General features: G+C 48.9%; 1 protein-coding gene across 1 annotated transcript; it reads left to right on the plus strand.

Annotated features, from left to right (window-relative positions):
• Positions 1 to 145: 145 nt before the first annotated feature.
• frem1a (Fras1 related extracellular matrix 1a) lies at positions 146 to 25042 on the plus strand. Its single transcript, XM_084487621.1, has 36 exons — positions 146 to 417; positions 1885 to 1979; positions 2325 to 2638; positions 3431 to 3627; positions 4101 to 4424; positions 4880 to 4988; positions 5074 to 5205; positions 5757 to 6101; positions 6600 to 6742; positions 7314 to 7510; positions 7636 to 7726; positions 7895 to 8062; positions 8877 to 9085; positions 9545 to 9638; positions 10276 to 10528; positions 11177 to 11386; positions 11935 to 12120; positions 12546 to 12742; positions 13754 to 13958; positions 14512 to 14656; positions 15081 to 15222; positions 15886 to 16081; positions 16436 to 16700; positions 17163 to 17595; positions 18023 to 18224; positions 18638 to 18782; positions 19175 to 19304; positions 19704 to 19776; positions 20316 to 20465; positions 20570 to 20784; positions 21375 to 21422; positions 21527 to 21754; positions 22047 to 22178; positions 22721 to 22836; positions 23215 to 23300; positions 24068 to 25042. The coding sequence occupies exons 1-36, from the start codon at positions 172 to 174 to the stop codon at positions 24268 to 24270; spliced, it is 6624 nt and encodes a 2207-aa protein (XP_084343747.1). The 5' UTR covers positions 146 to 171; the 3' UTR covers positions 24271 to 25042.

A 25042-nucleotide genomic window follows, 5' to 3' on the forward strand; every position in this document is an offset into this window, starting at 1 on the left:
CACGTTTTGCTTGTTTGTAAATGTTTAATTTTTTTCACAGGTCTTGACCAATCATGTGACGGAAGAGGAGCACTGGCAAGGGTTAACGGAGTCTTCCCTTTATCGTCACGTCCCGAGTGGAAACGTCCTCCAAAAACAAAAATAAATTGGACCCCAAAAACGGGGCAAACCATGGACTTCCGAATCCGGAGGGGGTTCGCGTGGACGCTGATGCTTGCGCAGGTGCTCGGGCTGGCGGGCTCGTCGCACGGCTCCCTGGTGACGGTGAACCGGGGCTTGAGGGTGAAGAAGGGCCAGACGGCGTTCCTCCAGGAGGGGGACCTGCAGTTCGACATCCCCCGGCAGAGGGACGCGTGCAAGGTGGAGGTGGTCGCCAACGAACCCATCACGCAGCGCGTCGGGAAGCTCACGCCGGAGGTAATTGATTTAGTGTTTTACTGTTAAGCCTACATTGTCAAAGAAAAAACTCTACTTTATTTTATTTATTATTGGTGATAAAACTGAACAAAAGACTGTAGCAACTGTGTGTCACATTGATTGGCAGTTCAGGAAGTTAAAGCTGCAGTATAAAAGATTTGAGGGTTGTCAACAGATAGGGCAGGTAAGAGCAAGATATTGAAAATATAAAAATATGACATGCACAAAAGAAGCACTCCCTACGTTGTGGTTAATTAACGCACCTGTGGCGCTATAACGCTGGATGCACAATGCACATCGTTAAAAAGGCAAGCCGGATTCCCTGAACCAATCAGGGAGGAGGAGAGGCCCTGATCAGACCTGAGCTGGGAGTGGTTTCAAATCTAAGTTGGCTCATGCAGAGGCAGTCGCAGACAACTTTAAACAGATATTCTCACAGCGCATTTCACCCGCTAATAGCTTACAATTTCTACATAAATAACACCCAAATTACTGCTCCTAAATCTTCTGTGGCACCTGTTAACTGTGTGTGTGTGTGTGTGTGTGTGTGTGTGTGTGTGTGTGTGTGTGTGTTGTGTGTGTGTGTGTGTGTAAGGACACAGAATGGAGAACAGGAACAACAATGGAACTTAAAATACCTTCCCTCGACAGACTTGATGGTCTGGGATACAGACCGTCTCCTAACCTTAATGCCTTGGTGTTGAGAGGCACGCTAAACAATACGTGGCTGAAAGATGAGCATGGGGAACATTTCAAGACATTGAAGCCAAACTCAAGACCTTTGTGTTTAGCTTAAACAGGCCACAGTGTTTTACAAGAACCAACATTACCAGAGATTTCCTGTCTTTAAGAAAACCACCTGTGTTTCGCTTGGAGAGAGAGAGAGCGAAGTCAAACGAGCACATTCCCAACGCTGTAGACTCTAGTTTACATTTTTTCTCTTTTTTTAAACTGATTTCCCGTCGACATGATGTCACCGGCTCAGCACAGAGCGGAGGTATTGTTTATCAGTAGGCAAGTTTCTACACGGCTCTTCCCACATCAGGGCTGATTATAAGGTGTTCTCTGTGGTTTTACACCGGGCCCACACATGAGGAGGAATTTGACTTGTTTATGCTGTAACGGTCACCCGTATAACCAACTCAAATGTTCAGGATTAGTTTTTTAGACTGCGTATGGAATGATAAGGAATTTCAGATAGACTGGAACTTTGCAATACTACATTTGCATTTTGGCATTTTGAATATTCCCTGTTATTACACGGTCAACACGACTTTTAAACTGTAAAATATGTTTCCTATGACACAGTTTGTGAACACGAGAGCATTGAGTCATTTTATCCCCTAGGTTTATGTCATTCACAAACCAATAAAGACTAACAGGTTTGACAGAGCAGTATGGGTTATTATGGCTAACCCTTACCCTCATTTCCAAACGTTCAAATGAAAAACTGTGTTTTTTCTTCAGGTATTTGATTGTCACTATCTGGCGGACGAAGTGAAGTATGTCCACAACGGATGTCCCATATTGACGCAAGACACGGTCAAGCTTCGACTGTACAGGTAGGACCAGTTAAAAGGAGCGTGTACTTTTTCAAACTCGCAAATTCAGGGTCATTTTTGAGCAGGAAATTAACAAAGTGACAGTTTTTTTGTGTTATTTTAGAAGTTGAACTGTCAACCTTGGCTATATAAGAGAATACTCTATCCTCTGCAAATGACATAAAAATTGTATGTATATGTATGTTATGTTGCTGTATACAATGTCAATTTTGTTCCCGCTAAAAAAATTGCGGAAAAGTTGCACCATTGACCATCATTGGTCCGGCACCAAACTTTCCCGGCCAATTTTTCTGCGGAAACAGAATCAACGTTGAACTTTGAATGTTGAACTCTCTCCGGCCCTAGGTTCACGGAGGCCCACACCTCCATGGAGGTGTTCACCCTCCTGGTGGACATCGCCGACCCCGAGTGCAGCGTCATCAAGCTGGGGCCCAAGTCCCTGGAGGTGCCCGAGGTCTACGGCCTGTCGGACGTGCTGGACGGCAACGTGGTGTCCTTCCGCTACGAGCGGCGCTCCGCGCTGCAGTGCAGCGTCCTGCTGGGCGGGGCCGTGGACACGCCCCTCCCCGCCCACGGACAGCTGGTCGTCGGCGACCCGGACGAGCCCACCAAGCGCGGGGACGAGCCTGAGAGCTTCGTGCCCCTCCGGCGACAGCTGGGTGAGCGCGCTTAGGAATGAGCCGGCTCAGAAAATAATTAAATGTGTATATATATATTTATATTTATATTGTTTCTATTCTATTTTATTCTATTCTGTTCTATTCTTTCATTTTCTATTCTATTCATTTCCATTATTTTCTAATTTTTTTATTATTATTTTCTATTCTATTCTATTCTATTCTTTTCCATTCATTGCAGACTCAGGTGGTCCAACGTAGATAGTGACAAACAAGGGAAACATAAGTAAAAGTGAATCCGTTGCCATGGTTACGGTGGCCACCTATCTCCCGTTAGAAATGTACTTACCCCTCTAGAAATCATTTCTATAAATCTGCTGATAGAAGTTATACGCTACAAACTCTTTAACTATCTCTGTCTAATATGAGGAGGCAAATACAATTTAACCTTCACGGGCCATACAATTGTATACGTTTCAAGAGCTTATATTCCTAAAACAAAAGTTTTTTTTTTTATCTCCAACCAATCAGGGAGGGGTGTGAGCTCTTTATCTGGTCTCCAAGCTACCCGGCCCACATTCAGATAAAATCCCCTATGCCCTCAAACACTTAAAAGATTTAAAATCTGATTTGATCAGAACAAAGTAAACTGTGTTTTAACAATCTCAAACAATGTGGCTTTGAAGAAGAAGTGTATTTTTCTGGAATGGTTCCAAGTTGAGTCCTTCCTCCATGCAGGTGAGGTGGGGGTACCTGACAATATAGTTGTCAACAGATGAGGAAAATATGTTTTCTAAACCTGGATCGCTTGTGTTTCTCTCTACGGACGTGCAGAGAACAAAGAAAGGGCGATGTGCAGACGGGACGACTGCCTGAAGGGCCTGAGGCTGGTGAGGGTCACCCAGATGTCCTGCGATGACTTCCTGATGATGGGGCTGAGGTACCAGCACAGAGACCCCCCCTCCCCGGACATGGACTACATCGCCCTCAGGGTGGACCTCAGAGACACGCGCAGCGGGAGCGTCTACCAGGTGAGCTCGCTGTGTTTTTCATAGTTTTCATATTCTTCATGTTGGTGGTGTCAGCGATGTCCGTATATAGACTTTTTTTGTGAAGCTGTTTTGGTCAACAGAATTATTTTAATAATATGGCCCGATCACTGTAAAAACATAAGTAGGGATGCATTTTTTTGATGACAAGTTGTTATAGTATGTTGATATGCGTGTAAAGAATTATAGAAAAAGGTAAAAAAAAAAAAAGTCTTAATAAATGATGCATAGGCCATACACTTAAAAAAACGATTCACTACAAAGACGTTGTAGAAGTAGTGAATTCCAAAGACCTTTGTCATTTATTAAACCAAATATTTATTTAGCTTAAAAAATGTATACATTCATTACAATTAATATAAAATGCAACTGGTGATGCGGGCACTGTTACTATACCCCTCCATTCCTCTTGTTTCTCCTCACCCGCGTTCCTCCCACGTCTCCGTGCCGGTCAGTCGGAGAGCGCCTGGCTGCCGGTGCGGATCGCGGGCGCCGTGCCCAACCAGCCCCCCCGGCCCGCCTTCATGTCCACCTTCATCCTGGAGGCGGACCAGTTCATCCTCACGCCGCTCTCCACCGCCACCCTGGACGCCGAGGACGACGAGACCCCCGGGCAGCAGCTGGTGTTCAACGTCACGCGGCCCCCCGCCGAGGGCTTCCTGTCCCACCTGGCGGACCACACCCGGCCCGTGTCCTCCTTCACCTGGCTGGACCTCAACGACATGCTGATCGCCTACCAGCCGCCCAACGCCTCGCACGCCGCGCGCAGGAACTACGAGGTCAGGCCCGCCCGGCCGCGGCGCCGCAAGGACGTTTTTAGGGTTGAATCTTTGGAAAGCTGTTTTTTTTGCTTTTCCCTTTTAAAGAAAGATTGACAATGTAACCATTTTGGGTGACACTTAACACTAAGGGTACATTAATGGAGCATTAGTTGTGTTTAGTTAATTTAGTTATAATCATTAACTCATCGTTAAATAATCATAGTTACTTAACAGTAAACGGATGGATGATTCTAGTAGGGTTCGGGTTTTTTGATTATGATTATAGATCAAAATAAACGTACATAAACAAATATCTAAATAGCTCAACATGTCAACAGAAGTGGAAGATTTCAGGTTTGCGTCAATTTGTTAGATTTTATAAAAAATATGAAAAAAACTTTTTGTGGCCAACTCTTGACTTTTTGGTAAGAGTCTGACGTTTCTGGAGAATCTTTCCTTATTCCTCCCAACAGGTGGAATTCGAGGTCCATGATTTCTTCTTTGAGCGAAGCCTCCCGATAGTCGTCCACATGTCGGTGAGGAACGCAGAAACCAACGCCCCCCGAGTGTCCTGGAACATGGGTAGGAATCCCAGACTGGTCGCCTAGAGCATTAACTTATGCATATGTATTCTCCTGAAATGACTTGATTGAAATGCATCTGACAGGCCTCAGCCTATTGGAGGGCCAGTCTCGACCAATCACGTGGGACCAGTTGCAGATAGTGGACAACGACAACCTGAACATGGTGCGCATCATCACCGTGGACGGCCTGCAGCACGGCAGGCTCACTGTGAGAGGTACCGTAGTTCAGTCTCTCCCTAGACCAGCACACTTACCTCCTCAGGCAGTAGCATCCAGCTGCAGCCCAGGGCCGGGGCCTTGTGTCTTAGTCGGATTAATAATCTGGTATCATTCCGATTTTTGCCTGAAAAATTAGCCTGAAAGGGTGTGTAAAGTATGTTTAAGTAATTATGTATTATGTGTATTATTACTACTATCTTAGTGAAAGGGTTAGGGTTATTCACTTCAATTTATGTAAAAAAAAAAGGTGGATTCAAAAATACACACAGTAACTAATGTACATTTAAAGTAAATTTTCTTTCTTTGAACACCAAAGTATGCAAAATCTAAAACAACAACAACAACAAAATAAAAGACTCACCGGCCCTTTAAATAAGTCATTTAAATATCAACATCGATACGAGACATGACCAGCTGATCAGTGTCATCTCACACACACACACACACACACACACACACACACACACACACACACACACACTCCCCCCCCCCCCCACACACCTTCCCCCCCCCCTCCCAACCCCCCAACCACATAAACCCAAAACAGGCGGCAAGGGCTTCAGCTTCACGGTGGCCGACATCCGGGCGGGCGCGGTGCGCTATCACCACGACGACAGCGACAGCACGCGGGACCACGTGGTGTTCCGCGTGACGGACGGGCGCCACCACGCGCGCCACAAGTTCCCGGTGAACGTGCTGCCCAAGGACGACGGCGCGCCCTTCCTGGTGGTCAACACGCTGCTGGAGGTGCAGGAGGGCGGCACGGCGCTGCTCCGGGGCGCCGTGCTGCAGGCCGCCGACGCCGACTCCAGCGACGACTACGTCCTGTTCAACGTCACCCGGCCCCCCCGCGCCGGGGAGCTGCTGAAGGTCCCGGGCCCTGGGCTCACCGGTGAGGGGGTGAGGGGTGGGGGGGTGAGGGGGTGAGGGGTTGAGGGTGGGGGTGGGGGGCGGAGCTGATTGTGGGCTGGTGGGACGGTTGGTTGGGTCTGATCTGTCTGTCTGTGTCTGTCTGTCGGTCTGTCTGTCTGTCTGTCTGTCTGTCTGTCTGTCTGTCTGTCTGTCTTTCTTTACCTCTCTTATTCTCGCTATCGATCTCTCATTCTATCTCTCTCATTCTATCTCTCATTCCATCACTCTCATTTTATCTCTCTCTTTATCAAATAGTTTTTCTATCCATCCCGCCATTCATTATATCAACTATCATATCGGATTCATTCAGTTTTCTTTCAGTTTCAACAATTGTCAGTTTCTATTTGTCTTTCTTTCATTCCCTCTCTCTCTCTGTCTCCATCCATCCATCCATCCATCCATCTATCTATCCATAATTCCCATCAACCATCACTATCCACCATCAGACTCATCACCACCTCCCTGTCTCACCCCCTAGGCTACCCGGTGAGCCGCTTCCTGCAGAAGGACCTGTCTCACTCCCTGGTGTACTACCGTCACCTGGGCAACGAGGTGTTCCACGACTCCTTTGAGGTGGTGCTGTCCGACTTCCACGACCCCCCCAACCTGTCCGAGCCCCAGGTGGGTCCCAGAGGGTTCACCCTAGTTAACCTAGTTAACCAGGCTGACCAGGCTTACCAACCTCAACTAGCGATAATGTGGGACGAAATGTGTCAATGTGTGCTTGTTTTGTCAAAAGATCTTGCTGCTGTGGTGAATTGTAGTTTTTTATAAAAAAACGGATCAATTCTTCAGGGCAATATATACAAAATATTTAGTATGTTACCGTTACAATAGCTGCATTAGTCGTGGATTTCTGTGCTCAGCTAGTTAAATATCACACCCAAATGAAGGGTGTGTGTTGCGTGTCAAATAATTTATCACAGAGTAACACACATTTAATTAATTGTTTTAATTAATTGAATACAAATTGTAATACATTCCCAGGACAGGTTCAGAACCTCCGCACTGGACGCGTTATAAATACTCCCAAAACATAGAACGACACCTAGAATACTGTTCAGTTATAATGTGAGTCGAATTAAATTCAACCGATTTTTTTACAACGAATGAACGACAACATCCAGATGTGTCCTGATCCACTGTGGGTGGGGTGGGCGCGGTGGGGGTGGTCCGGTCTGTGTTCTCTCAGGTGGTCCTGGTTCACATCGAACCCGTGCCGGACCAGCCGCCCAAGGAGGTACCGGGCACCACCCGGCGATTGGTCGTCAAGGAGACGGAGGTGGTGCACCTGACACGCCAACACCTGCGCTTCGTGGACCCCGAGTCTCCCGACAGCGGGCTGACCTACACGGTGACCACGCCCCCTTTTTATACCGGCCCCCACAGGTTAGAACGCCCCCCCCCCACCCTTGAAATATTCAAGATACAGATTCCATGTACACACGAAAAAACCAACCACCTGATGACGAGGGACCGTCTCCTCTCTTCCTTCTGTTTCCCATGACGCTCAGACATTCCGACGCCGGCCGTCTGTTCCTGGTGGAGAGCGTTCCCAAGTTCACCAAAGACGCCAACGCTCCGATGCTCCGGCTCTTCACCCAGGTGAGCGGGAGCGCAGTGTCCGGAGCGGACCGCTGGACGCCTGTGTCCAGGTTTTATTATGTGTTCCCATGCATATGTTATTTAACGAAGGCCATATAACTACACTTGAAGAGTTACAATGGATCAGTATCACCATTAGTGATATTATCCCATTATCCCATTCTCCAGCATGCGGTGAACTTCATGAAGGTGGCCTACATGCCCCCTATGGAGGACGTGGGCCCCCACCCCCAGCAGGTGCAGTTTGTCCTGTCCATCACCAACCACCTGGGCATCACTCTCACCGGCATCTGCTTCAACATCACCGTGCTGCCCGTGGACAACCAGCCCCCACAGGTACACAGAAACAGGCCTCTCCCCAACACATTCACGCCAACCTGCCGGTTGCCCTTTTAATCGGAAACAGCCGTGAAACAATCTGAAACATCCTCTCGCCATGTTCTGTCGAGCGGTTGTTGCTGTTTTTGTTTTTTTCGTAGCACATACCACAGACAAATAGACGTCTTGATCCACGTTTATGTACTGCTGATGCAAACTGGGGTTGGACTCAAAAGCCTGACCTGAGACGACAGGCCGGTGGAATCAAGAAGGAGTAGTCTTTACTGGCGGCAATGGTTCGGTACACGGGTAGGCAGTGATAATCAGGGAAAAGGTACAAAAACGTTGAGGCGAAACAAGAGTCGAAGGGGTCGAGATGCGGTCGAGCGGATGTTCAGATAGATCACTGGGAGAATAACGCTGGGAGGTACTAAGACGAACTGACAAAAGAGGAGGGAAACACACCGACTAAAGTCCACTGGGAGGGAAGAGGTAATGAGGGGCGGTGGAAACTATTTACGGAACGGGGAGCAATCACATTGGGGAAACACACGGGCAGGGAGTGCCTCAGGAGCAGGGCCAGACAGTTTAGTTAATTCAGTTTAAGTTCAATTCACACACAACTAGGTATCTAAATTCGAATGTCTAAATGATTTGAATGCAGCGTAACAGGTTTTGGATGCGTTTTGGATGCATGAACACAACAGGTTTTGGATGCGAAAATTGTATCACGCATCCGTGACTAATCACGGTGTGTTCAAATATTCGCTGCTCACATCCTATGTGTGTCCCCCCCCCCCCCCGTCCCCCCCACCACGGCTCCCTGGTTCAGGTGAAGACCAACCCCCTGATGGTGGAGGAGGGAGGGTCGGACTGGGTGGGGCTGGAGCACCTGCTGCTGCTGGACGTCGACTCCAGCCCGGAGGCCCTGAGGGTGGTGGTGAGGCACGGGCCGCGGCACGGGACCCTGAGTCAGGGGGGCGTCCAGCTCGCCGCGGGACACGCCCTCACCCTGCAGGACCTGCGGAGCGGGGAGGTCAGGTGAGAGGGAGAGAAAACCTCGCTGTTCGTGTCATTGGACGGAAGTTGGATTGTTTTGGTTTGTTTAGCGTTTAGTGTGTCCTCAAAGTTTTTCTCATGTACTGTTGCTTCGTAGCCCCATCAGTACCAATTCCAAACCCTAAATGTTATCCTTATATTAGAACTGATATCACTGACTGCTCTTTCATTTAGCATCATAATTGATACTGTATTGTATTGGCCTATTGCCGTCTGAAAGGCATTCTTCTGTTTCTGGTCATAACTTTATTGATAAGCAACAATCGCCACACTATATATCCGATTCAACAAATTCAACCAAGAAACAATTTTGACGTCATCGTTTTAGCTTTGCAGGATTAACAGCGTATGAACGTATGAATGAATATCAAGAGCTCCCTTCCACCCTGCTCACTCCCACGCGTTCATCCGTCAGTGGTCTGTGTGGATCGCCCCGTGCAGGTACACCCACGACAGCTCTGAGACACTGGAGGACCGGCTGGACCTCACCGCCACCGACGGCATCAACCCCGTGGACTTTGACCTCCAGGTTCAGGTAGGCTGCAGTTCCTTATGCACTCCTCCCTTCCCCCGGCCTGGACTGTCTATCCTACTGTTTACATTATTACATTATTACTGTTTTACGCCGGTAGCCAAATGCTACTGTCATAATCGTCATAGGTTTCAATAATGTTTGGCTGCAGCCAGACATGGATGTCCATGTCAGGCTGCAGCCTGACTTGGATTTCCATGCCATAATCGTCATAGGTTTCAATGTCTGGCTGCAGCCTGTAGGACATGGACATGGACATCCAACTGCTACCGTCATAATCATCATAGGCTGCAGCCAGACATGGACATCCAAGTCAGGCTGCAGCCAGACAGTATTGAAACCTACGACAACATCCAAGTCAGGCTGCAGCCTGACTTGGATGTCCATGTCAGCAGTTGGATGTCAGGATGTCGTCGTAGGTTTCAATACTGTCTGGCTGCAGCCTGACAGTATTCCTGAACACAGCGACCCGCAGTCCTGAACACAGCGACCTTTGCTGCATGTCCTCCCCTCTATCTCCCATACCTTCCTCTCTATCTCACTCTATAATAAAGCATAAAAATGCAAAATAACTTTACATAATAAAGTACATTTACTTAACCCCCCCCCCCCCTCCCATCACGGGTCGCCCCCCTCCCAGGTGCGGCCGGTGAACGACGAGGTGCCGGTGGTGGCGGCGGGCCTGAAGGCCGCGCTGGGCTGCGTGGAGGGGCGCGAGGCGGCGATCACGGCCGAGTACCTGTATGCCACCGACGCCGACAGCGAGGACGGCGGGCTGACCTGGCTGATCGCCCGGCAGCCCTACCACGGCGTGGTGCTGCGCGCCGGCGCCATCGTGGACCGCTTCGTCCAGGCGGACCTCGTGGCGGGCGTCGTCTCGTACAGACACACCGGTAGGCCAGCTGGATGTTCCTCTCTAATTATTCGTATTAATATTGCTCATATTTCTTCATAAGCGTAGGGCTGCACGATATATCGTTTTCGTATTGAATACAATGATCTTTTTTTTTTTTTGGATCATTTATTTATTTCTATATTTTTGTAATATATTTGTCTTTCTGCGATATGCAATACTTATCGCAGAAAGAAGTAATATCGTAATAGGATTTTTTTTCCAATATCATGCAGCCCTAAGCGTTACCAAAGTCTATTCTAAATCGATCATGACAACAGTTCTACAACCAGCTCCTACAGGTAGACTCTGCACTACAGAAACATTGTTTTTTGTAGCACATTTACGAGCAGTTCCTATCAGAAATGGAAACTGCAGTTACCCGGGTTTGGCCATGGATGGTGCTGCTACTGCTGCTCTATCATTTAATTGGTTATGGGCAACGTGCAGGGCGATTTATTTGTATAAATTAGAGAAGATATAAAGTAGTTTTTTTTTGTTGACTGCCAGCAACTGCAAAAAATAAGGAAATGCGTCACTAAAATTAGTCTATTCTAAATCAAACACGCCACAGCTCTACTGACGATCTCACGGCTGCGTCCGTCATCCAATCCCACGCCTTGTATTTGTTGTCGTTCACACCCCCCAGGCCTTGAGATCGGACTGACGGCGCGCCACGACACCATCACCTTCGTCGTCAGCGACGCGGGCTCGGAGCCGGCCCTGCCCTGCTGCGGTGGGGTCGGACCCCCGGGGGGGCCCCGGGGGCCGGGGGGCCGTCTGACCGACAGCTTGCCCGTGTACGACCTGCAGGTCACCGTGTTCCCCGTGGACAGCCAGGCGCCGGCCCTCGCCACAGGTACGCTCTAGAGAGGCTCCTCCTCCTCCCCGTTGGTCCCAGTGTGTCTCCGTGTGTATGATAGATAGATAGATAGATAGATAGATAGATAGATAGATAGATAGATAGATAGATAGATAGATAGATAGATAGATAGATAGATAGATAGATAGATAGATAGATAGATAGATAGATAGATAGATAGATAGATAGATAGATAGATTGATTGATGAATACATTATTGATCCCAAGGGGGAAATTCAAAGTCACAGTCGCTTGAACACGTCACACACAGCATACACATACAACGTAAACAAGAGAAAGAAATTAACCACATGGATAATATGGACGATTTTCCTGTTGTTGTTGCATTCTAGTCAAAGTTGAACCTGGGATTGATGAAAACAAGTAATTTAGAGGCTAATTCAGTTTTAATCATAATTAATTATTGTTCTGTTATATTTCAACAAAACATTGATTGAATAATTGATTGATTGATTGATTGATTGATTGATAAAGACATTTGTGGTATTTCTCCCTTAATCTATAAAAAAATCTATATTTTCCAGGAGATCTATTTGTAGTGGATGAAGGGGGGGCCGCTCCGATAACGGCGGCCCACCTGAAGGCCTCTGACGTGGACACAGCGCTGGAGGCTCTGGTGGTCAGCCTGGTCTCCCCGCCCCAGTACGGCTACATCGAGAACGTTCTGCCCAGTCCGGGCTTCGAGAAGAGCAACATGGGCATTAGCATAGGTAGGGGAAGAGCAACGCACAGAGGAGGTTCTGTTTACTCCTTATAGCCATTGTTCCAGCCATTGGTTGCACATCTGCCTTTTTGCTGATAAATAACAATTAAATGTAATCTTCCCAAAGCTATACAGACAAAATGTCACATTTATGATGGATGTCACAACTTCCGATAATATCTCAAAACCTGTATTGTGATTGAAGACAAGATCTTTACCAGGCCGTAACACGCTACCGAATGTTGAATAGTTAAAATACAGTCCAGCCCTACATGCTCACACAAACACAAGGACACACACACACACACACACACACACACACACACACACACACACACACACACACAGATACAGATGGGTTCAGGTCAAATGACATGTCAATCCTAACATGAACATGAACCATCATCAACACCACCTCATCTACTCCATCAGCCTCCTTCTCCTACAAGGACATCTTGGACGGCCACGTGAACTACGTCCAGTCCAGACACCAGCGCATGGAGCCCACGGCCGACCAGTTCGTCCTGAGCGTGTCTGACGGAGAACGCAGCTCCGCCCACGTCCCCTTCTACGTCATCATCAGCCCCACCAACGACGAGATCCCGGACCTGCTGGCCAGAAACATCACCGTGAGTGCAGAGAGCACCGACAAAATAAACAGTAGGGTAGTGGCCAGGATGGCACCTGGCCGAAAAGGTCTCAGGTTCGATTCCCGTCGTCCCGCGGTAAACCTCCTTGAGCGAGTAGCATCCAGATGCAGCCCTGGAGCCGGGCCCTGTGGTGTGGCAACGGGGCCTGTGGTGTGGCAACGGGGCTTGTGGTGTGGTAGAGGGGCCTGTGGTGTGGCAGAGGGGCCTGTGGTGTGGCAACGGGGCTTGTGGTGTGGCAGAGGGGCCCGTGGTGTGGCAGAGGGGCCTGTGGTGTGGCAGAGGGGCCTGTGGTGTGGCAACGGGGCCTGTGATGTGGCAACGGGGCCTGTGGTGTGGTAGAGGGGCCTGTGGTGTGGTAGAGGGGCCTGTGGTGTGGTAGAGGGGCCTGTGGTGTGGCAGAGGGGCCTGTGGTGTGGCAGAGGGGCCTGTGGTGTGGCAGGTCCGTTTTTTTCAGGCTTTTTTCAACGTTTTGCATCACAGTCGGCCCCTAACTGCCCCAGTTGAGTTTTTCAACTCAACTCAAAAGCAGAAAAAAACAGGTCTGGGGCTGCAGCTGGATGCTATCCACCTGCTGTTAATACCCTACTTGCTCATTCATTAGGTGTTTTTGAGACTTGAGTCACTGTGAGTCACTTGTGGGTCTACAAATGTTTTTCTGCACTGTAGCATCACTGGGAAAAGGTTTTTATATTCCATGAAAGCTTTTAGGGTCATGTTGCAAGCTTGTCACTTTGACTGCATACAAGTCAATGGTTACAAGTCGAAAGTGTCGTAAATTACCTTTGGCTAAGAACACTATGATGCAAACATCAGATGATTGTCTTAAGCTTATCTATGTTTCTGTATATGTCCCTATTCAAATAAACCTTGAATAAATAAATAAATGATAAAAAAATATATCTTGTGTAACTCCACCCCAAACGCTGTTTCTTTCTGGCGTTTCTTTGCAATATACCAACATGCTAACGCCCTCTGACCCCACACCTCCAGGTGAGAGAGGGAGACATGAAGGTGCTGGACTTCTCCATCCTGGATGCGGTGGACCTGGACGTTCCCCAGAGCGAGTTGCGCTTCAGCGTGGCCACGCCCCCGCGCCACGGTAGCATCATGAGCGACCACGTAGCGGCGGCGGCTAACAGGAAGAGGGAGGCTAGCACGCTCATAGAAGACTTTACCGTCACACAGCGAAAAGCGGGTAATTCAATTGTACTTTGTTTTTCATCCATTGATTAAAACTAAAACACATACAATTATTATTATTTTTTTTTATTAATGATGGAAGACTTTGCAAAGACACGATAATGATATGAGTTTTTTTTTAAAAATATTTTACACATTTTAACATCTACAAAAAAAAAACATGTATTTAAGGTGGTCACCCATGAATTCAATTTTTTTTCAATTTACCTCAATCGCATTGATCCCCTGAATCGATTAGTTGATAACCTGAATCACAACTCAATTTGAAATCTGAGATCTTTGTGATTTTAAGGCCATCAATCACCTTGACTGTGATTTAAATTATACGCATAGACCATATGTGTAGAATGAAAGCATCCAACTCTCTACGCTTACTCATTACAATATCAAACGTGACACCCCCCCTCCTGAATGTGAATAATAAAACACATTATCACATTATTAACATTATCACATTATTAACTAAAGATGAAAATTTGCCTACATGGCTAAATGTGGCACATTAACATGTTGAACTCTGTTTGAACGCTGTTTTTGCCATTGTCCAGGCATGACCCTCATGTACGTCCACGACGACTCTGAGAACATGGAGGACAGCTTCACGGTGCAGGTGTCCGACGGCGTGCACACGCTCCAGAGACGGGTGGCGGTCAGGGTGACGGCGGTCAACGACGAGGCGCCCAGGGTCATCCGGTCAGCGTCGTGCCTCCTTTCTCTTGGAGTCTTTTGAGGATGTTTTTCAGTTGAGCTTATAGTTATTTGTGTGCCAATCGCATATTATTCTCGGAGGCGCATGACCAAAATCATGTACATTAAATCAACCAGACAAAGTATTTAGCTTTATCTCGTCACATTTCCATTCATATATTTCAAAACAATATCTGAGCTAAAATGGGAAAAAATAGCTGGGGAATATATTTGAAGCTTTTGTTGCACTTTTTAGTTTATCTTGTTTCATTGTATTCTTACATAAAGACAAGATAAGACACAACTTTATAGTCTGTTTGCACAGTAATCTGTTTAGCATTAAAGACGTTGTGTATAATTTTACTATTGTATCAGAAGTTGTGCGATACAAACTTTGGGGGTCTGACCGTAAGCTTGTTCTGACCCCCAGGAACAACGGACTGGAGGTCAACTCAGGGGAGGCCCATCTCATCTCCAGCATGACACTCTTTGCCCAGGACATGGACACCCCCCCTGGGGAGATCCTGTACGTGTTCCAGAGTGTACCTGCTCAGGGACAGCTCCAGCTCAAGGTTAGCATTAGCACTAGCATTAGCATGAGCATTGCCTGAGTCTAGGTATCCCCATGTTTACAACAATTACACCACTTCAGTGCTGAGTTATTATTTGCATAATTGAAATGAATATGTATTATCAATAATACATAAATACATTCATATTAGCTTCAGTGACTATTCTATGATCATATTTTGAGTGCTAACCATCTTTTCCATCACATCCATAGAGCATTCAAAATACATAAATAGACGTCCTTCTCATTAGTACCTTTTAAAATGTGTCTTAGTGATTTTACAATTTGATCCATTGATGGATGAACCCGAGTAACTATGTATTGTCATAGAAACAACATTTATATAGATTACTTTATTGATCCGGGGGAAATTTTGAAATCTTCTGACATCACAAGTGGACGTGTCCACCTAGATGTATGACGGATAGATGAGCAACGTTTGCTACAGTCCACTGGGTAGGCTGGTAGACTGATCTATCCAGCACACATCTAGGCGGACATAGCCACTTGTGATGTGAGAAGAGGCAGATTTTCAAAATGGCTTGTAACGGCTAATCACACTCACACCTGGTGGTATAATATGAATTATTACCTTGAATGTGATTAACTAGATCAACTGAAGCACAATATTGTCCTCCTGATCCCGGGTCTGTGTTTGGTCCAGGTTGGCGTGGACTGGGTGACCCTCAGAGCCGGGCAGAACTGCACCCAGGACGAGGTGGACATGAACCTGCTGCGCTACCTCCACACGGGTCCCCGCGGCGCCGCGGCAGAGGACTTCTTCGTGTTCAGCCTGACGGACGGAGAGAACAAGTCCCCCAGCCAGCACTTCCACGTCTCCCTCAAAGAGATGGAGAAAGGTAAGGGAGAAGGACGCCTCTGTTCATGTCTGAGGACCAAAGGATTTAAAACTTTCACTTTCAGTTTTCACAGACTAAGTGTCTGTTTGTGCCACTTATATGAGCCAATAAGAATCTAATCATTACGGAGACTGAATTTCCCCTCAAACCAGAACAAGGTGTAGAATGGATGGAAATGCATGTTTATAATGACCTCATTTATCATGTAGAACCAGCACTTGCTGTCTATTTGCTTTGAGTCACATTCCTGTTTTTCCCTTCTTCCGCTCAAATATTCTTTCATAATAAACAAAGTTTTCAATATTCAAACTAGCCAATCAGGCCTCCCCTTTAACCCGCTCCATCTCCCCCTAGGGACCATCGCCGTATTGGTGCGCCCGGTGACGGTGAGCCGCGGCGACCGGCTGGTCCTCAACACGGACGTCCTGCTGGCCACCGACGGCACGGACCGGCCCGAGGAGCTGCAGTACATCGTCACCGCCCCGCCGCTGCACGGCCACCTGGAGTACATCCGGCACCCCGGCATCTCCATCGCCACCTTCAGCCAGATGGACGTGGTGGCCAACCTGGTGGCCTACGTGCACGACAACCGCGCCAGCGAGCCCGCCGACACCTTTCAGTAAGAGGACCGAGGCTGAGATGTCACTGTCGCCTCCCCCCCCCCCCAAGTGGCCGTTTGTGGTACTGCATGGAACGAGTGGATACGTTACAAGCGAGTTTGAAGAAGCGTTCGGAAGGCAAATGTATTATACAGATAAAAAAAACTTTAATGCTGATTGACTAATCAGTATTCTGGTGGGATCAATGTAATCATAAAATTGATCAACCACCGTTGTCAATCACGGAGAATCTTGTTGAGCTGGGTTGTTAAAAATCGAACATGCATAAAATACGTGACAAAAAGAAAAGCACGAAAAATCTATAAACAAAAACGATGTTCAAATTATTTCACAAAAATAAAATAAAAATAAATGAAACAAAAATATTACTACTATCATTGTAACTATTAAACACAGCGATGCCCAGTGACCACACCCACCTCAACGCGGCCCCTCCCTCCCTGTGTACGTCCCGCCCACAGATTCGTCATCAGCAACGGCAAAACGACCCGCAACGGCACCTTCTCCCTGGGGGTGGAGCTGACGGACCGCGTGCTGCCCTCGCTGCTCCGGAACGAGGGCCTCGCCGTCCCCCAGGGGTCCTCCATCCTCCTGGGCCCCGGGGCCCTCGCCCTGTCCGACCCGGACACCCCGCCCGAGGGCCTGGTCTTCGTGATCCACGAGCCGCCGCAGTACGGCCGGCTGACGCTGGCCGGCGCCGGGGCCGCCGCCCCCCCGCTGGGGCCCGGGGCCAACTTCACCCAGAGGCAGCTGGAGGAGCTGGGGCTGACGTACGGCCACGACGGGGGCCCGGCCCTGATCGACCGCTTCACCTTCACGGCGGCCGACAGCTCGAGGCGGGGCTTCCTGGTGGACGGGCGGCTGCAGACGGAGCCCGTGGCGTTCGTCGTTCAGGTGGGGTTCAGCGGTCAGGTGGGGTTCAGGTGGGGTTCAGCGATCAGGTGGGGTTCAGGTGGGGTTCAGGTGGGGTTCAGGCAGAGCTTTGGGCACCTGGTCATGGCTGATCAGCTGACGCGTGGTCAGGAGGAGGAGGGAGGAGGTGGAGGGAGGAGGTGGAGAGATGATATGAGATGAGATGGAGGGAGGAGGCAGAGGGTTGAGATGGAGGGAGGAGGTGATGAGATGGAGGGAGGAGGCGGAGGGAGGAGGTGGAGAGATGAGATGGAGCGTTGAGCTGGAGGGAGGAGGTGGAGGGAGGAGATGGACGCTTTATAGCTTTTGTTGTGAACGCCCAGTTAAAGGGGTGATATTATGGCTAATCACACACCGGTGGTCTACCATCAGCCCTTTAACGTCAACCTAAACGCCGTCCTTCCTCCAGGTCCGGCCGCTGGACAGCACCGCCCCCGAGGTGGTGAAGCTGCTGCCCCTGTGGAAGGCGGAGGCCCTCGCCGACGGGCGCTTCGGGATCTTCCTGTCGTCCAGGGAGCTGCGGGCGCGGGACGGCCCGTCCCGGGACGAGGAGATCCGCTTCTGCGTGGTCCGCCCGCTCTACTTCGGGTACCTGGAGAACACCACCAGGGGTGAGGGGGGCCGCTGCCGAGGCGTCGGGAAATAGGGTTGTTCCTCGGTTCGATATTTTTTGACTTTTTCTCGACCGTTTTGAAAATCGGCCTCTTCTGACATCACAAGTGGGCGTGTCCACCTAGATGTGTGCTGGATAGATCAGTCTACCAGCCTACCCAGTGGACTGTAGCAAATGTTGCTCATCTGTCCGTCACACATCTAGGTGGACACGCCCACTTGTGATGTCAGAAGAGGCTGATTTTCAAAACGGCTTGTAATGGCTGATCACACTCACCCCTGGTGGTATAATACTGTATGTCACCTTTAAGTGCCTCCTCCTCCACCACTACCCCCCTGTACGTCGCTCCATCTGGAGTCAATACCTGAATTATGATTAATAATCATAACTGATCTTATATCTCTCCTCCAGGTGACTTTGTGGAGCACTGCTTCTCCCAGACGGACCTGAACCGGCGGGCCATCATGTACGTGATCAACCCCGCCGTGGAGTCTCTGTCCGACAGCCTGGAGTTCAAGGTGTCCGACCCTCTGGGGAACGTCGGCCCCGCCCACACGTGAGTTCAGCCAAAGACTGCGGTCGGCGTGACGACGACGTGTCCGTTAGGGCTGAACGATTTGGGGAAATAGTCGAATTGCGATTATTTGACCAATATTGCGATTTACTATGCAAGAATAAAGTTTACTCTTTTTTTTATCGCAGCCTTAATCCTAACCCGAGCGTAGTCTCAGAGGGTTTACTGTACGGCAAAGGGATACGCCACCGGTTCATCTCAACTGACACAGCAGTTGAAAAGGGATCAGTTTTTTTTTTCTTGTTTGTCCCTACGGTTTATGAGTTTATGAGTTTGTGATGAAAGGCAGGTTAATTGATTGATTGACTTTGTCGGGTGCCCCTTTAAACAAACCTGTGTTCCTTCCGGTGTGTTCCTTCCTGTGTGTTCCCCAGGCTGGAGCTGCAGTGGTCCAGCGTGGAGCTGTCCCAGTCCCAGTACTCGGTGTGTGAGGACCAGGGCACCGTCTCGCTGGAGGTCACGCGCAAGGGGAACCTCGCAGAGTCCTCGTACGTCACCGTCAAGGTCTGTGCTAACTGACGGAACGAATGAAATAGTGCATGCTGGGAAATGTAGTCATTTGGAATGGAAATGACAGCACACATATCAGTTCAACGGTGTATAGTTTCATTGTCATACATGGTTGCAGTTTACCAAACGGTGCACACAAGTAGACTGAACACTATGTTCTTACTGTGGTGCTCAGTTCCTTCTTAAGAAAATATAAGTTACCCCATGTTTTATACTTTACTTATATTTTAGTCTTGCCATTAGCTTTTTTTGTTCATAGAGGGGAGGGAAGGCAGAAGCCAGATGTGGAACTAGGAGGGTGGTGTGGAAGTAGTTCCACATCTGGCTTCTGGGATTTTGGACATAGACTTCAAATAACAATGTTCACCATCTTTGTCTTGTTTCTCACTCTAGGTTAAAGAGATCACTGCGACAGCTGACAAAGACTTCCTCCTGAGTGCATCCTCCCTCATTCAGTTTGATCCAGGTAGTTTTTTCACTGAGAAACCTTCAGTTTATCAAAAATTTGAAAACTACTATTTGCTAATGGGGTCCTAAAAAACGGAATATTATCCAAACAATAAAAATCCTAGTAAACTTTTGTTCAGTATTTCGGCAGGGAGGATTGTGGGTATTGTGTTATTATAATGTATCATATAACTTTTTTCCAAAAATGGTTAGAAAATTCAATATTCAGGGGAGCTTTCTAAGGGGGGATTGTGGGTATTGTAATGTCGCACATAGCCTCCTTAAATAAAGTAATATGATATATAGTCATGACGGTGGTAGTGAGGAGCTGGAAAAGTGAAGCCATACACAGTGCGGCTGACATTGTCCTCCATGGAAGACAAAACATTACGGAAATTGAAAGACAAATCTGGGAGAAATATGAGCTAAATCCCCACAACGTTGGACCATTGGACACCATTGGTCTGGGACATGAGTTCTCTGAGTCAGAACGACGACCTCAGCGCTCCAACTTTAGTGTTTAGTTTAGCTGTCCTCTCTCATCTCATCCGTCCCCAGGTGTGCTGAAGAGGAGTTGGACCAGTGTGCTGCTGGCAGACGACCTTGAGGAGGCTGAGGAGACCTTCAGGGTCACCCTGGAGACCCCCGAGGGAGCTGTGCTGGGGGGGCTCACCTCCGCCGTGGTGACCCTCAGAGACGCTGGCCGGGGTGAGGAGGAGGAGGGCGTGTGTGTGTGTGTGTGTGTCTGTATCTGTGTGTCTTTCAGTGAAATAAAGTACTTGAACTTGACCTCTGTGTTGAATGACCCCCAGGAGGATGCAGGGGAGACCAGGGCCCCGACGGGACCCCCCTCCTGGGGGGAGAGGAGGTGGAGACGGGGGGCTACCGGGAGCACGGCTCCATCCACGTGGAGCAGCTCCCGCTGGGCAGCGGCCCCCGGATCATCCTGCCGCGCGGGGACGGCCTGCCCAGCTCAGAGCCCGGGCCCCCCAGGAAGAGCCTCAGGGCCAGGGGCAACCCCAGGACGGTAGGGCGGGGTTTAACGAAGGAGGATGGCCCCGCTTTGGCCTCGGTTCATAAAGGGGATTCATAGGAGAAGGTTTTTCATGGAGACAGGAGAGGGAATAGGTTTTGTGGGATAAAGGTTCAGTTATGGTTCCACGTCGACGCAACGCAACGACCACGCGGACGCTTCGACGCAGTCATGACCTGTTTTGATTCTGCGCCGGGTTTAACTGAGCGGACCAATCACAGCCCTTTGCTGCTGCGGCGCCTCGACGCAAGGTTGCAATTTTGGGAGGCCCTTGCGGTGGACGTGAGGGGTCCTGTAAACCCCCTTGCGTTGCGTCGACGTGGTACCATAACTGAGCCTTAAGGGGCCGTTTAGGACCTCAAACTATATCATTTCTGGCAGTCGCTGCTGTTAAATGCAGCGTTGAGAAATACGATTCTTAACCCTGTTGAGTTTGTTGAAAACACAAGCAATTACATTAACTACTTAACTCTTACAGTATTCTATATCTTACCAATGGACTGCCTATCTCGCACTTTTAATAAATGTAATCATTTTTAATGTCAATTTGATTTTCTTGCGTGCATTTCTTTTCCCTTTTTCAGGTCAAACCGTCGACCGTCTTCCACAACGGCACTGACGTGGTGTACACGGTGAGCACTTTCTGTCTGGTGGCTAGCCTTCCGCTAACAGGCCACGCTAACATTAGCCCGGGGTGTGAGCTCCTTCGTGTGGTTCTGTTCCGTCCCGTCTGCAGTACCACGGCGTCATGAGCGTACAGGTGGAGGACGAGGCGTCCCCGTCCAGGAAGGGGAGGAAGGCTAGCGTCCGCGTGGTGAGCAGGCAGCAGCAGCCGCCGCCGCCGCCGCAGCAGCAGAAGCAGCGACAGCTGGAGATAGCGTCCGCTAGGCTAAACACGGCTAAGCTAGCGCCGCACAGGAAAGTCTCAAGCGGCAAAACAACGCCGGAATTGTTGGACGCTCAGGTGAGTCGTTTTTTATTCCATTTTCTTCTTATGTATAATGTATATGTATAACCAGTTTGTGTTTCCAATTTGTGTATAATAGCTGTCTTTCATAATCCAAACAGTTTTTTGAATTTGTAAAGAAAATGATTATCAATAGGCCTATTCTTTTCTAATATTAGGTTTTACATTTTTTTATACATGTCTCACATTCTTAACATGTATCATTAGTACACTTATACTACTATAATTTATTCAATCAAAACAAGTTTTTCACTAACCAACTGCTTGGTGCGTCCATTCATGTCCTCAGGTGCCCGAGGCGCGGCCGGTGGCCAGAGCGTGTGTCCCAGAGCTCAGGGGCGTGCTCCACTTCAACCACAGCACCAGTCAGCTGCTCAGCTGTGACGGCGTGGCGTGGAGACCCTGGGCCCCGACGGACAAGGCATGAGGCCTCTTTACAGCCCCAGCCTCCTCCCGCTCATGTGAAACGCTGTCGCTCACGTGAACATGTGTACATTGTTGGTCGAGGAAAACATTAACTTAGCGAGATTATTTGAGCTGCAATCGGCCACTTTGGCTCGCCTCTTTTTGTTTTGGTTGCATTGTGTTTTGATTGAGTCTGTTTGGTTCTCACACATTCAGATCTAGCAGTGAGACAAACACATGAGAGCCATGAGACTCGATCAAAACACAACGTCGTGGAAACAAAGTGGGCCAAACAAACAGTGAGAGGGTGATTTAAAATGAACCCTCAGCGACCGTCTCCGGTACAATGTGGGGTCACTGCAACGACGATAACTATAAGTGTATTATAAATAGCCCTAATACGTAGAATAAATCATTTTTGAAGACCTCAGCGTTCCACAGCAAAGCTCAACAGTGGGCAACTCCCTGGCGAATCTCAAGACTGTTGTGAGTACTGCCAATGTCACAGGACCCTGTGTCTGCCTTGTTGTTGTTTTTCCTTCTTCGGCCGGGACCCAGATGGTGGCTGGCCAGGCCTGCCCCCGAGGCTGGGTGTTCCAGAGCGGGGCCTGCTACGTCCTCAGCCGCGAGCACAAGGCCACGTGGAGCGCAGCCAACAGAGCCTGCAAGGAGAGGTCAGGAGACGTGGAGTGTGTGTGTGTGTATGTGTATGTGTATGTGTATGTGTGTGTGTGTGTGTGTGTGTGTGTGTGTGTGTGTGTGTGTTCCAGCCTCAGGCACCAATCAGACACAGGGTCACTTTTAAAACGTTATGAGTTGAATCTTCGGGTTCGGCATTTTTAAATGTTGATGTTAAGAATGGTGAGAGGGATTCGATAAAGGGTGTGTAGGAACTAATTAATTTGATTTGCACGAATGCTTTGCCTGAAGTTAAGTCTTCATATTGTTTGAAAGTTCAGCTGTATATACAGAATAGCATCACATGTTTCAAAGACAGGGAAGTAAATGGGCAATTAAAAAGTCTTTGAGTCTCCTTTTCTGCGTGATTCCAGATACCAAGGAGATCTGGCCAGCGTCGCGTCTAAGGCCCAGATGGACTGGCTGTGGGACTTCAGCGGGAGGAAGCCCTTCTGGATAGGTGAGGAGGATCACTTAGCTTTCGTTTATTTACAAAGAATGTAACGTAAGCTGTATTGGGTTAAGGTCAATGGGTCAGTGCAGTTGTGTTGTGTGAGTACTGTTTACTTACCATTGCGATTTGAATGGATAATTGTAATTGTATCTGTATTTTTTATTTACATAAATTCCTGGATTTCCCAAAAGGCGACTAAAGGCCATCTCTGAAGCTACGTTAAATGGTCACCAGCTTGAGTAAATTACACCCGTGGTAAGAGGCGGATGTCAGAGATGCACTTTAGCAAATATTGAGTCAACCTTCTCTCTCTCTCCCCCTCCCCCCTCTCTCTCTCTCCCCCCCTCCCCTCTCTTCCTCCTCTCTCTCCCTCTCTCTCTCTTCCCCTCCCCTCTCTTCCTCCTCTCTCTCTCTCTCTCTCCTCCCTCCCTCCCCCCCTCTCTCTCTCCCCCTCCCCTCTTCCTCCTCTCTCTCTCTCCCCCTCCCCTCTCTTCCTCCTCTCTCTCTCTCTCTCTCCCCCTCCCCTCTCTCTCTCTCTCCCCCTCCCCTCTCTTCCTCCTCTCTCTCTCCTCCCTCCCCCCCTCTCTCTCTCTCTCCTCCCTCCCCCCTCTCTCTCTCTCTCCTCCCTCTCTCTCCCCTCTCTCTCTCTCTCCCCCTCCATCTCCCTCTCTCTCCCCCTCCATCTTCCCCCGCTCTCTCTCTCTCTCTCTCTCTCTCTCTCTCTCTCTCTCTCTCTCCCCCTCCCGTCTCCCTGCCCCCCCCCCCCCCCCTAGGCCTGAACGACCGGGAGAGCCGCGGCCGCTGGGAGTGGACCACCGGCGAGGCGCTGAGCTACACCAACTGGAGGCGGACCCCGCCACGGCCCAAGACCAAGACCAGCCGCCGGTGCGTGCTGGTCTGGCGGCGGGCCAAGTGGCAGATCAGAGACTGTCGCACGGGGCGGGGCCATCGCTACGTGTGCTCCGTCAAGGCCTAGCGAGCGGCCGGGGCTCATGGGGGGGCCACGGCGGCCGTGTTGTTTAACGGCGTCAAACAACAGCGATGGACCGACGGAGGAACTATAAACAGAAACAGATTAAAATGGCGACGTGGTGGCGCAGACCGGCTGATGCGCAGAGCGTGAAGGCTGTGTGCCTTGCTCGATACCAACCTGCGGGTTAGATTCCGACTTGCGGTCAATGTGCTGCATGGCATTGCCTCTCTTCCTCAACTCACCTCCCTGTCTCTCTTCACGCCTTCTCCTCTCCATAGAGGCACAAAATAACTAAACACATATTTTTGCAAATGACATGACAATGAAAAAATGAACGGACTGGATTGAATGGTCCCTCGTGGACTACAGAGGAACTGTGATGGCTGCATCTGATTGGTTTAGATGAAGTGGCGAGTGATTTTGTATTGTTGATGTCATACACAGACCTGTATTTTACCAGGGATAACCGCTTACCTCTTGTTCTGCTATTGTTTAGATGCTCATTGATATTATGACATTAATAAATGATATGTTCCCAACCTCGGCCATGTGACATGGTTGACATTATAAATATATGCCATTTCTTTGTCATCATATGTTTCTTCTACTTCTAAGATTGTTTTATTTTTTACAAACTTGAATTGTCCTAGCTATTTCTTCTTGTATATAAATCTTTGGTTTGATGCTTATTTATGTGAATAATGATGGTACTCCCATTTCATTGTACTTGCCAGCTGAAATTATGCTTATTTATCATGTGAGGTTTGGATGCATT

The sequence above is a fragment of the Micromesistius poutassou genome (genome assembly GCF_964030765.1).
Source record: "Micromesistius poutassou genome assembly, chromosome: 23".
In the NCBI taxonomy this organism is placed as follows: Eukaryota; Metazoa; Chordata; class Actinopteri; order Gadiformes; family Gadidae; genus Micromesistius; species Micromesistius poutassou.